Consider the following 12,317-nt stretch of genomic DNA (forward strand, 5'->3'; position numbering starts at 1 on the left):
GCCTGCCCATTCTGCCAGTATCCTCATCACCGATCGGTGGATTCCTACCTTATGCACTTGGAGAGCTCAAGCTTCCAATAATCCACGATCCGTCGGAATGTTGTAAACAGTCTGAAAATCATGCTACCTGGCAGATCAATGTTACTACCGCTTTCTTTACTATGTCGTAATATGACAATACCTACCTACTTACCCCTTGCCTCTTTCTACATCTATCTGTGTAAACGAACACATGGCAAATGAAAAAATTCCACGAGTACATGACATGACATGGCACGGGCTATGCTACTATCCGAGAAAACTATTCGGAGTTGAGTCCCTTTGGCCTTTCGGCCGTTAATTACACGAAAGTACCAATCTACCTACTTTACTCTACCTATCTACCTAGAGGTATGTTACCTGGCCTGCGTTTGACGAGCAGCTACCTACGTCCGCCGTCAGTTTTATGTTCATTTGGATAAAGATCGAGAGATGAGGTGAGAGACATGGAAGGCAAAGACAGACAGATCGGGAGGAGACAAGGATGGGGTTTTATGAGTACCTTATGTAACCGTCCCCGGGCAGGCCTGAGGTAAAGGACTCAAAGGAGTGATCAACTAATTATCCACGAGTTGACAGCGGGCCTAAAATCCTTCATCATTGGCAGCACGGGGTTGGTTCCTGGTACTCCTGTGTTCCGTCCACCGTGACGGGCGGGAGTGATCTTCCTAGAAGCTTACCTAGGTAGGTATACACCAGAGGCCACGGTCGATTCTGATATAGTGGCGACGGAGTGAAAACCGGGCTAACCAGTTGGTCCTCGGCGGGTAAAGACGACTCATTTACTTGGTGGAAGGGGCAATCAAGTGTTTTCACTCGCAAAGTTTCCATCAGAAACGGGGCGTCGATGCTTCCTCAGTGGCAGGCAGCACTGGGCCTTTACTCATGTGCCGTGATTTGTCGCAGGCCGACATTGAAACAACACGAAGATCGTTCAACAGCATCTAGCCCGCAATCCAGCCCTTGTAGTAGGGTATATGTATTACTTCCCCCGTGATTACTTCCGTGGCAAGCTGGTAGGATGGTGCAGCGGGCACGGTTATCGGCCCCCCACCTTCCTTTCCTTCCCCCGGCTCTCGTGGACGCTGCGCGTTCGAACCCGGAAGCTGTAAGTCCACTTTTTTTTATTTTTTTATTTTTTATTTTTTTTTTTTATTATATGCCTGGGGCTTGCGAATTGTGGGCGATCGGAGAGTTTGACCTCGAATATCTTGGGCCGTAATCAATGATTCCGTTCGTAAAGCTCCCTTCGCGGTGGCTGTTAAAGTAGCTCGGTGGTATTACCTGGAATCGCCCGTCTTATCCTTTTGTGAGGCCTATAGAAGAAGCAGAGCCGTTATGCTCGGTCAGTCACTAGAGCGATTGATGTTATATTGAGCCGTGCTCAATCTTCGTAGCTTCGTCATCAGTGTGTCCATATGACGAGATTGGTTTGATCGTGTACCCCTGTAGCGCCTCAGTTGCGTGTGTTATCGTGCATACCAGGGCGAGTGGAAGTGAAAGCATTCTGTTGCGATGACTTGTAAAGACTCGAAGGCTACGCTGCCTGAAGACTAAGTAGAGGTAGGTAGTCTGTGCCTGTTGCGGAGGGTATATCACGAGTTTGCTTTTGCCGTCTTCATATCAGTTTGCGTCGGGTATTGGCTTGTGCCTGATCAATCATCTTCTGGGCGCTTCGAAGTAGTGCCATACGTTGAGCCGCAACTTCATGTTTGAGGAGAACGAATGCGATTGGAGACTCTGCATTCCCCATTTGCTCTCAAACACGGCTGGTAAGGCGTATAAAAAAAAGAGTGATTCAGGGAGAGCAAAATTGGAAGAAGAAAAAAGGAGAAAAGAGAGGCAAAAATATTTCGAAGTTGCCTTGGAAGGAGCGCTCCTTATGAAACCTCCTCCCTCGCGCCGGTGTGACGCAGTGTCTTCATCACCGGCCTATGATACATGTACCAACTTTGTGAAGCATCCAGTGTCGCTAGAGATTCTCGTACAAAGAAAAAGAATTCCAGTTTCCCTCCCTTCAAGCCAAAACCCCATTAGTGTCATCGAAGCGCAGAAACACTGCCGAGAGGTTCACGACCAAGTCATCAACAGGTTAATACACCAACAGCGATTGCAATTATATTGCCACAAAGAGACATCTGCAACGGGCTAACGGTACGCAGTGCTTGGCCGGTCAAGAATACACCCTTTTGAGCATTTGCACCCTGGGACGGCGTGCCGACATGTGAATGCAACAAGTTTGAGATGACAAGACACTTGAGTCCTGCGCCTTACACATGTGTCTCCAGTAAGAACAAACGCTACTGAGTTGTAGAATGTCCTAAAAACAATGGGATCTTTTAGTTCTGTTACGATGTAACTTCTTGCAAAGGGCCGGATCAACATGAGAAACTGGACAAGACGTCTTTGAGTGATGAAGATGCAGGGCAACACTGCAGGAGACAGAACAAGGAGCCAGCAATGCAAGTCACAGGATTTTGTGATGTTTCTCAATTGGGAGGGTTGGCGGATTAAATGAAGATATTTTGATGTTTTGCTTCCATGTGTAGCTGAGAATACTCTGGCGCTTCAAAGAAGTACTGATGAGACACCTACCACGTGCAGACACTCAGCAAAAATTACATGAAAAACTCGACATGTGCACGATTTGTTGTCCTGTAAAAATACGAGTGGGGGTAATGTGTAAATGACGACCAGAGGCAAAGGTAGATGGCGGTCGAGAAAGGAGCAAAAGCGTGAACCTGAAGAACAACCTGCATCAATATAAGAACGGAAGTAGTCACACATGTGTCAACTATCGCAAGACCTGACAGGTTGTAGATGATATCTACAGTGATATGTACTTTTGATAGGGGCTCGAGGGCAGATTAGGGGTTCTGGCCGGGACTACGGCGTCGTCCCGGCCTTCACCGTCACCGGGGCGACCAGATTCTGACATTGAAGGGCCAAGGTTTCTTCCCGAGTCCAATCTTCGGACGACCACCCCACATCGACCGAGTCCGTTCCTTCCTCCTGCCGGGCCGTCCTGAGTTTCTACCTGATCTTGATACAGCCATTGACCAATGACCTTGGTCGCATGTGTTTCGAAAAAAATATTTTCCACAATCGCTCCTCGTGCCAGCTCCCCGCCGGACAATCACAATAGATACCCCACCGGTCTGAATAGGCCAGAATAGTAAACAACCCACCCTATTGCTTGCTATTGTCGCGTTATTCGCATCATTGCACCAAAATGGACCGAGTCCAAGATTGGGTCACCGATCTTCCTACTCCCGGAGTTATTGCTGCCCCCTTACCTAGCCCCGTCGCGAGCAACATTTCCCTCTCTTCAGGCAAATCGAATCCCCCTCCGCTGCGAAGAAAAGGACACATCACGCCTGACCTCCTCCCTGACAAGACTTATCACCAGCATCATCATCATCCTTCGGAACAAAACACGAAGGTATCCCAACAACAGCAACCGTCCATCACGACGCGTCAACCCCCGCCGGATATAACTAATATCCCGTCAGTCACTCGACCATCTTTCGACATTGCTTCTTGCCAGCAAAACAACGAGCTCACCATGTATGCACACGACAGCAAGGCCATTCGTGGCAATTTTATTCCCGTCTCCAAGTCGATGGGCGGTCGCAGTCGCTCCCCTACCCTTGAGCACACAGGTTACCCTTCTCAGAAATCCCAACATTTCTTGCAGCTCAGCTTGACCGAATCCCAGATGCAAAAGCTGGCCAAAGTGTAAGCAAATCAGCAAATATACTGTGAAATTGCCAATACTAACCTTCAGAAGCCTCTCCGAAGATGGCGATACGGAGCCAGAATCTCGCGGCCGCCAGGCTCCTCAGCCTGAAGTTTATCAATCCGAGGTCGCTGACTCAGTCAAGCCCAAGGCCAAGGAGCACAAGACACTCAAGCAGAGATTCAGATCTCTTTCTCCCGCGAAGAGAAGAAAGAACCAGCAAGAGGCGGTCGCCACCCCTCCCAGACAGCGCTCGCCTTCGCCCGTCAGAAGAGGCACGGGTCTGAAGACCTCCGAGCAGCGTCGGCTTGGTTACGACTCCGACTCTTACCAGTCGCCTCAACCTGCCAGCAAGCAGAGTGACAGTAAGCAGAGGCAGTTCCATCAACACCAGGTCTCGTGGGATCAGCGGTACGATTCCCCCAAGCCTATGAGCAGACAGAGGCAGCAGCAAGACCACCACCAGCAACAGCAGCAATGCATGTCTCCTCAGTCCGCTAGCAGACAGAGACAAGAACATCAGAAACAGCAACTTGCTGCCGACACTGCTACCGAGGCAGCTGCGTTCCGCTTGGCTTCTCCGTCTCCTTCTAGGCGTCGCCAAGATCGTGTCCCTCTTGCTCCCATCGACACCGACATTGCTCGTCTCCACGCCAAGGTCACGGCCCAGCGTGAACCCATCGTCATCCATTACTCTCCCGAGCCCGAGGCGCGAGTGGCTTCCCAGGCTGTTCAGATTGTAGCCACCGACAAGTCCTCCGTCTACTCCCAGGAGCAAGAGCAGGCTCCCGCTCCCGACCCTCGCTTCCGCTCCCAGATCAGTCCTCTACATGTCGTCAAGGACAACAAAGAGAACGACAGCGCATACTCCCAGACTCTCAGCATCCTCCAGGACTACGGTAACTGGAGCAACTGGGTCAACTCCGAGTCTGTCCAGAACAACCAGGGCTCAGAAGTCCCTCGCGCCCCCACCAAGTTATCCAACCACAGCGCCGACCGCCCTGGCACCGGCCAAGGAACCAACCAGTCTTCCTCAAACGGAGCCACAGACGACTTCCACTACTCAGCTCTGACTCCTCTCTTTCCAGTCCACAATATCAACGACCCCAACCGCAACATCCGCATGGCTTCCAAGACGTTGATCGGCGAAAACGGCTGGTTGGAGTCTACCTCCCGTCCCTCGGACGCCCAGAACCCGAAACAACCCAACGCCGCCGCCGCCAACGGCCCCAACAAGAAACCCTCAACCGCCGCTCCCGTCCGCAAAACCGGATTCCTCGACAACCTCGTCAAAAAAGCCAAAGATTTTGTCTCCGCCCCGCTCCCCGAGCAGGGCAACAACAACCAACGCTCCTCCCACGACTCCAACAAGCCCCACTCCCCGCGCACCTTACAAATCAGTCTCACCCCCCGCGAGCAATCGCTGCTCTACTGCGAACTCGAGTTCCTGCTCTCGACCCTCCTAAACACCTACATAACCACCCAACTCTCGCTCGGCCTTCTCGACCTTAACAAAGCCCGCCGCATCTCAGACACCTGGCAATCCAAAGGCCGGCCCCGCGTCGTCTCCTTCCGGTACGACCTCGAAACACAGCTCGATCTTGTCCGCTTACACGTCAACGACTTCAAGTTTTACGGCCCCGCGGCGGCCAACACCACTGCCATCTTGGGCATCGTCGACGGCGCCAAGACGGATGCAAGAGCGATGCGCATCAGGACATTTTGCCAGCCGGACACGGTAGTGGCCAAGCAGCTTGTTGGAGCGCGGGCGCTGTGCGGACTTTTAGGTGCCGGAGAGACGGAGGAGAGGAAGTTGGGGGAGTGTATTGGTTTTTTCAGGGCGGTGGTGGAGAGGGAGGTGCAGAGGGGGATGGTTGAGGTCGCTGCTGCTGGTAATGGTGGTAATGGTGGTGATGAGACGACGATGAATGAACAACAACAACAACAGCAGAGGGAGTCGGGAAATACTACAACTTCGGGTGATGGTATTTGGGTTGGTGGTGCGCCGCAGTATCAGGGCCCGCCGTCGCCGATTCCGGAACGGGATATGAACCACACGCAGACTCAGACTCAGATCCAGACTCGGAGTCAGAGTCCAGTGAGACGTGGTGGCCATTCATCTGGTGAGTCGAACAAGTGGCATCAGCATCAGCATCAGCATCAACATCAGCATCGTCAACACAACACTGCTCCTGGCCATCCCGGTGCCGGCGGTGGTCATAACCATGCGCTCTCTAGCCCGGTTCGGTTCACCACTTTTGCTGCTGCTACTGGTGGTGGTCACTTGAAGGGATCGGCGTCGCAGGGAATCATCAAGATGGATCCGAGCGCGTATGAGGAGGATGTTCATCCGGGTTCCAAGATCTTTTGAGTTTGGCCTTCAACTCGTTTGTGCTGGTTTTCTCTTTTTTCTCGTTTCGCGGCGTTATGGGAAGCTTATTTCCTTTGAGTGTGCTTCCTTCCTGCTTCATGGAATGAATGTTATGGATAAATGATGTATGATCAAAGATACCCCCATCGGTCTGGTAGTTTGCTTTCAAAATGGGAAAATGGGTAGTGGAAAGGAAGGAGCAAGGCGTTGGTACTGGCTGTTGGAGCAATGACTTTGGTCTAATGGCGGTGTCAGGGGCAAGTTAATCGCGATGGCGTATCTAGTGTAGGAGTAGAACAAAACAAAACATTTCTACAATATTGATGAGATGAAGTACAAGAATACCCGTTGGGGATTGGAGGTCAGTTCCTGTCTGTTTCCCCAACTCTGCAGGGTAAGGGTGACTGGTTGCACAACGGATGATTGATGGCACGAAGTCCGAGACGGAGTAAAGATGACCGACTATAAGCAGGATGATGATGACAAAGGCACGACCATGTTACGGTACCTCCCGCATGCAACCGGCAAGTGACATGGAATGCCCTGCGATGTAGGGGAGAAACTGCCCTGACAGGCAGGAACCGATTGCCACCAGGTGGTCCTGCCATCTGTCAAAGGCATCAAGTGGCTCGCTTTAGGGTGCATGAGCACGTTCACCTGTGCGTTGAGGTCTGTTCATCGGTGGTTTGTACCGAAAGCGGCTCAGGGTTAGGGATTTTGAAATGATAGTAGTTCGGCGAACACCAGATGTACCTTGATCATATGACAGGAAAAAGCCACGATGAAACGATAACAGCATGGAGTGAAATCTGACATGGCATGAACTGGGCTATGTAAGCGATCGAGTGTGTTCAGAACCTGTTTAGAATCTGATGAGATTGTTCATTGCTTGGGTTTCGTCAATCTCAAGCTCTTGTCCTCCTTTCTCTCAAACTTCTTCGCTTTGTATACCAAACTATCGTGACATTTCTCAATCCAAGTCACTTGTACAGTCAGTTAGATACCCCAAGCATCAATAGTTTGTCCCAGAGTCTGTAACATGATCTCAAGCTCAGCCGTTCATCCTTAGTTCCCCCCTTAACCGTACCTAGATCTTCATCATTTACACATATCTTCTCACCAAGTTTTGTTACTATCATACCTAGTTTCCACCTGTACTTACGAATCCTTCCATCATACCCACCTTCGCTAACCACAAACGCGCGTATATCTCCTCACACGACACATTACCACTTATATCCGTCAATCAGGGGTAGCCGGTTCTAGACATAGCCGAGTCAGTTGTTCCCGAGCTCCCATTTATATCCGTGGAGCCAGGCCGCGCAATCATGAACAGGGTTCCCCGGCTTCATGACTCCGTTCACCGTTTCATCGGCCCTTCACGGTGACGCAAGCTGTCGCGTGCTTTTGTTTCGTTTCTACTAACCTAACTGTGTGTTCGCAGTTCACTACTCGTTGATTCATGTTTTATTTTACTGCTAGCGTTTAAAAGCTGAAAGCATTCTCTTCTGTGATTGCTGGGAAAAGCAAGACCTTCCCCTTGAGTTCCTCATCCGATCAGTTATGGGTCAGACCTGAGTTCACACTTTCATCCGGTCTTCCGGCGCACACTCCCAAAGGATCTGGAAAAGTCAATTCACATCTGACCACCTTCACTCTTTATTTTTCTTCTGATCAACCCATCCATCATTACTGTCCATCTCTCGCTGATACCGACAGCTTGACATTCGTTCACGCCAGCGGCCCTCTTACACTTTGTCCAATTCAAACCGCAAAGATGTCGTCTTCACTAACTCCAGAACGAAGACAAGCGACAACGACATCGAGGAAGGGTCGTCGCCTACTGACCCTCCTCATGGCCCTCCTGTCCCTCATCCTATCCTCACTCGCCAACCCCCTCCCAATCGAAGGCCGCAGCTTCCCCGGGGGCGGCTCCATCGCGAACGCCCGTCCTGCCCGTCCCGCCGCCGCGCACCCCGGCCCGCTCTCGCGCCCCGTCCAAGTCGCAGCACCAGCGCAAGCGCAAGCGCAAGCCGAAACAACCCCCGCCGATGACACGACCAACACTAACACCAACCCCCTCCTCCCCGAACAAAAATACTTCCACGAACCCGGCTACACCGAAGAGCTCTCTCACTACGACACCCGCTACTTCACCACCCCCGTCCCCTACGACCCACACATCGTGCACCTGCGCCACCTCATCCGGTCCTACCTGCTCATGACCTCGTCCCGCAGTCTCACAACCTGGCTCGCGCACGGCACGCTGTTGGGGTGGTACTGGAACGGCGCGATCATGCCGTGGGATTATGATCTCGATGTTCAAGTCTCCAACTCCACACTGGGAGAAATGGCGAGGGAGTGGAACGGGACGACGTTCGATTATGTCTACACCTTGTCCGGACAAGAAGAAAAGGAAGGACTGGGGAAACAGGGGGAGGTGCATGTGAAGAAGTACCTGTTGGATGTCAATCCGTATTGGGCGCAGCGGACGCGGTTGGAGGGACTGAATGTGATTGATGCAAGATGGATTGATATGGAGAATGGCATGTATGTGGATATCACGGGTTTGAGTGAGGATCGGGAACAAAAGGGGACCCCTGGGGGGAGGGGGACGGGGGTGTGGAGTGATAAGAATTTTCATGGGTATGGGACGAGACAGATTTGGCCACTACGCAAAACGGAGTTTGAGGGCGTGGAGGCGTGGGTGCCGTGGGATGTGGAGGGGGTTTTGAAGGAGGAGTATGGGGGCAGGAGTTTGACGGGGGAGACGTGGGCTGGGTGAGTACTACTTCCCGTCTTCTTTTGTGCTGCGCTGTTTGGGTTGGGTGTGTGAGGTGAAGAAGTTGGCAAGACTTACTGACGATTTTTTGATGTGACAGACACCACTTTGATCATGGACGGAAAGAGTGGGTGAAGACGGAGTTGGTGAAGAAGACGTCGTAATGGCTTTGCTTTGGTCATCGAGAGAACCCCTGGTCGGGTTGGATAGACGAATGTTGCTTTGTTTTGTTTGCATTCTTGGCGTTGGGAAACCGAGGGTTTAGAACGGGCACATAAAGGGATCGAACATAAGAGGATAGAAAGGGGGGAGAAGGAAACACAATCTCTCCACGAGATTCACTGTTGTAATTGCCGCCACAAGCATATAGAGACGAGCATAATACCCGTGTCTTCTAGTCAGCTTTTGTGTTAGAATGCGTCCTAGACCCATCAGCTCACTTGTCTTAGTTCAACAAATGGCGGCTGGCACGCCAAAAACAAAATGGCCAAACAGATGGCCCTACGCTGTTGAAAGATGATCGCTTGATCAACAAACATACAATATTCTTCATGACTCGTGGACATCAAGTCCGGATATCATCCATCCAGGGACAACTCCGCCAACGCCCATTAACAATCATGTCCCGATAGTACACCGCTATACCCAGACGCCTTACCCAAACACAACCTGCTCATACTGTTTCTCATCGAGGTACTTCTGCAAAACACCCTGCAGCGCGCCCTTCGTCTTCTCCATAGCAGGCACCACCCCTTCAATCTGCTCCAAGTTCCCTCTCATGCTCTCCATATGGCTTCCCAACTGCTGGGCCACCTTGACAAGCTCTTCATCTCCTTCAATCTCCTTGAACACACTCCCACTTGTTTTCTCCTCCGTGGGCTTCTTGACCAACTCAATCTCCCCTTCTTCATCCCACTCCCTCGCAGCACCAGGTCCAGTAGACCGTATCCCCGGCGCCAACACGTGGTCCCGCTTCCCGCGTTCCCTCCATCCCCTCGATTGCGTCCGCGCATTCGTTTCCAGCGTTCTCAACCGCCTGTACGCCCGCTCCAACTCCTGCTCTTCCTTCTCCTTCTCCCGCTTAAGGAGGGCGACGGAGTGTAGCAGTGGATCGAGCGTCCTCTCGAGCGCTTGGATTGCATTGACAGTCTTCTCAAAGTCGAACTCCGCTTCGTGACTTGCGCCTGCTGGTTCGCCGCTGACGTCCCTCGGCTGCTTGGAGACAGAAGGGATGGAGGGTGGCGGGAATGGCATGCCCTTTTCCAGCTTCTTGTGTAGGCGCGAAGCGAAGGTGGTTAGGATGTCCTGAGCGTGCGCGTGCCGGCTCGAGTCGCTGCGGGTTTCGCGGAGACGGAAGAGGATGGGGCGGTAGGCGTCGGCGATGATGCTGTCTACCGCGGCGATGGAAGGGGGGTCGAGCGGTGACCATTTGGAGGCCATGGTGGACCGGGGGATCTGGCGAGTGCGGGAAGTGAGGTGGCGGTATTTGGGGACAGGAGGTGCTTTCTCCTTTGGTTCTTTGAGTTGTTGTTGAGCGGGAGGCTCTTCATTCTCGTCTGGTTCGGCGTTCTTCCGTCGTCGCGGCTTTTCAGCTGGTCCCGTGGTGGTCGTATCCGAGTCCTTGGCTGACCGTTTCTCTGCCCGCTGTTTCTTAGCAGCGGCCGCAGGTACGGCCTTCTCCCTTATGGTGGCATTGGGGGGACGATGTGCTGGTCCGCGCTTCTTTTTCTGTGCCGCTTCAGGACGTTGGGAATCTTCTGCTTCTGGAACAGCCTGACCCCTTCTACGCTGCCGTTTTGGCGCCTCCTCCTCGACATCTGCGCCCTCGGCTTCGGCTACCTTCTTCCCTTTCCTGCTCTTGGTGGTCTGCTCGTTCTGCGGAGGAGACGTCCGGTTCTGAGCTTGAGAGACGGATACTTCGGCTAGTGATGAGCGACTGCTGTCCTGGTGTGCTGATGGATCTCGCCTATTCTCCTTCCCACGTTGAGTTGTTTTCGAGGAATGCTGACTTGGATTGGTTGACCTTTTACTTCGGCGGACGTCCTCCTTCTGTGCTGGTTCCTCCTCAGCCGTCGCTGCTTCTTTTCCGCCACGCAAGCCCTTCGCTGTCACCTTGCCGGTGTCCTTGCTCGGCCTCCCTCTTGGTTTCTTGGTTGGTTCCAAATCCGGTTGATCCTCGTCTTCTACTGGCTCCTCGGCAGCAGGAGAGGGCCTCCTCCGTTTCCGTGGTCTCGTTTCCTCTGTAGGCGCGTCGGTACTGACATCTTCCGTACGGTCCTTGGGTGGTCGCCCTCTCTTCCTAGGGTTAGGCGGTTCCTCCGCGACAGGTTCCTCTCTAGCCTTGGGGCCTCGTTTGGACTGCTTCTCGACAGCAGCAGGTGTGGATTCTTCCTCTAGGGATTCAGTATCGAGCGTCTTCTTAGGCCGTCCTCGTTTCTTTGCCCCCAGATTGGATGTGCCTTCTGCCTCTTCAGTTTGCGTCTTCTCTGCTGGCTTCGGTCTTCTTGTTGTTGTCTCCTCTGCGCGCCCCGACGCGTCTTCTGTCTTGGACGCGTTGGGTGGACGACCGCGTTTCCTCTTTTGATTTGGTATCTCGGGCGCCTTTTATGATAGTTAGCATGTCAATTTTGGAGGGGAATCAATTGAAATTACCATATCTGAAACAAAACAGTTATGCGCCGTCGGTATATATGGATAGAATGATTGAGTGTTGAAGGTGAGGTCGTCAAGGTACCAATAATATGTAATTGCCCCTCGAAGCAAGCCACAGTGGTGACAGCTCGCAATCGGATGATGTTACTGTGGCTGGTGCTTTGATACCCACCGCGCGCTTAGATGATAACTGATAAGGATCTTGGCATACTTGGCATGCTTGGCTCACATCACTTGGCAGGCATGACAGGATCCTCGGGTTGGGGTTCGCTGTGGGGTTCTGCCTAGAATCCGGGGGGCGGGCCGTGTTCCAGTTTCCAGTTGTTGGGCGGCCGGTTGCTGTGAAGTGTGAACAGAAGGGTCTCAGTTCCCCCCTGACACCTGCTTCTGTTGCTACGGTTCCCCGTTTGTATCGCAACGTTGGGAAGGGGGGCCAAGAACAAGGCGGCGACATGCTCAATTCTGTCAATAAAACCCGAGTTATCTGTTGCTTCTTTCGAACTCCTGTTGGACTCTTGTGCTCGTGTCATTGTCCATCCAGTTACCATCTGCAACGCGCCATCTCCCCATCAGTTGCCAGTGACTTCTTTAGGGAGAAAATTCCTCTGTTTGTTTACAATAACATTGTCAGCTATACAACGATACAACCAAAGGTACAAAGTCCCTTCGTCCCCTTCTCTCCCGTTCTGTGATCACCGATATCTTACTCCACCCGCCCGCATTGAGCTACAGAC

The 12,317-nt window shown here is 52.4% G+C and overlaps 3 protein-coding genes across 3 annotated transcripts; 2 read left to right on the top strand and 1 right to left on the bottom strand.

Annotated features, from left to right (window-relative positions):
* Positions 1-2,845: 2,845 nt before the first annotated feature.
* Positions 2,846-6,149, top strand: B0H65DRAFT_539418 (uncharacterized protein; the record flags this gene model as incomplete). Its single annotated transcript, XM_062829118.1, has 2 exons — positions 2,846-3,777; positions 3,827-6,149. Exons 1-2 carry the CDS (start codon positions 3,272-3,274, stop codon positions 6,147-6,149), a joined length of 2,829 nt encoding a protein of 942 aa, XP_062681643.1. The 5' UTR covers positions 2,846-3,271.
* A 1,455-nt stretch (positions 6,150-7,604) lies between these two features.
* B0H65DRAFT_192858 (LicD family-domain-containing protein) lies at positions 7,605-9,144 on the top strand. The gene is made up of 2 exons (XM_062821672.1): positions 7,605-8,930; positions 9,032-9,144. The coding sequence occupies exons 1-2, from the start codon at positions 7,927-7,929 to the stop codon at positions 9,093-9,095; spliced, it is 1,068 nt and encodes a 355-aa protein (XP_062681644.1). The 5' UTR covers positions 7,605-7,926; the 3' UTR covers positions 9,096-9,144.
* Positions 9,145-9,585: 441 nt separating this feature from the next.
* B0H65DRAFT_548781 (CENP-Q, a CENPA-CAD centromere complex subunit-domain-containing protein) lies at positions 9,586-12,113 on the bottom strand (the record flags this gene model as incomplete). Its single annotated transcript, XM_062829599.1, has 3 exons — positions 9,586-11,532; positions 11,813-11,922; positions 11,981-12,113. 3 exons carry the CDS (start codon positions 12,111-12,113, stop codon positions 9,586-9,588), a joined length of 2,190 nt encoding a protein of 729 aa, XP_062681645.1.
* Between the last annotated feature and the right edge of the window lie 204 nt (positions 12,114-12,317).

The sequence above is a fragment of the Neurospora tetraspora genome, assembly GCF_033439725.1.
Source record: "Neurospora tetraspora strain CBS 560.94 chromosome Unknown B0H65scaffold_4, whole genome shotgun sequence".
In the NCBI taxonomy this organism is placed as follows: Eukaryota; Fungi; Ascomycota; class Sordariomycetes; order Sordariales; family Sordariaceae; genus Neurospora; species Neurospora tetraspora.

Excerpts from the sequence above, each read along its gene's own strand:
- B0H65DRAFT_192858 (XM_062821672.1), top strand. The coding sequence starts at position 7,927 with ATGTCGTCTTCACTAACTCCAGAACGAAGACAAGCGACAACGACATCG. Across the intron at positions 8,931-9,031 it reads ACGGGGGAGACGTGGGCTGG|ACACCACTTTGATCATGGAC; the intron begins GTGAGTACTACT and ends TTGATGTGACAG.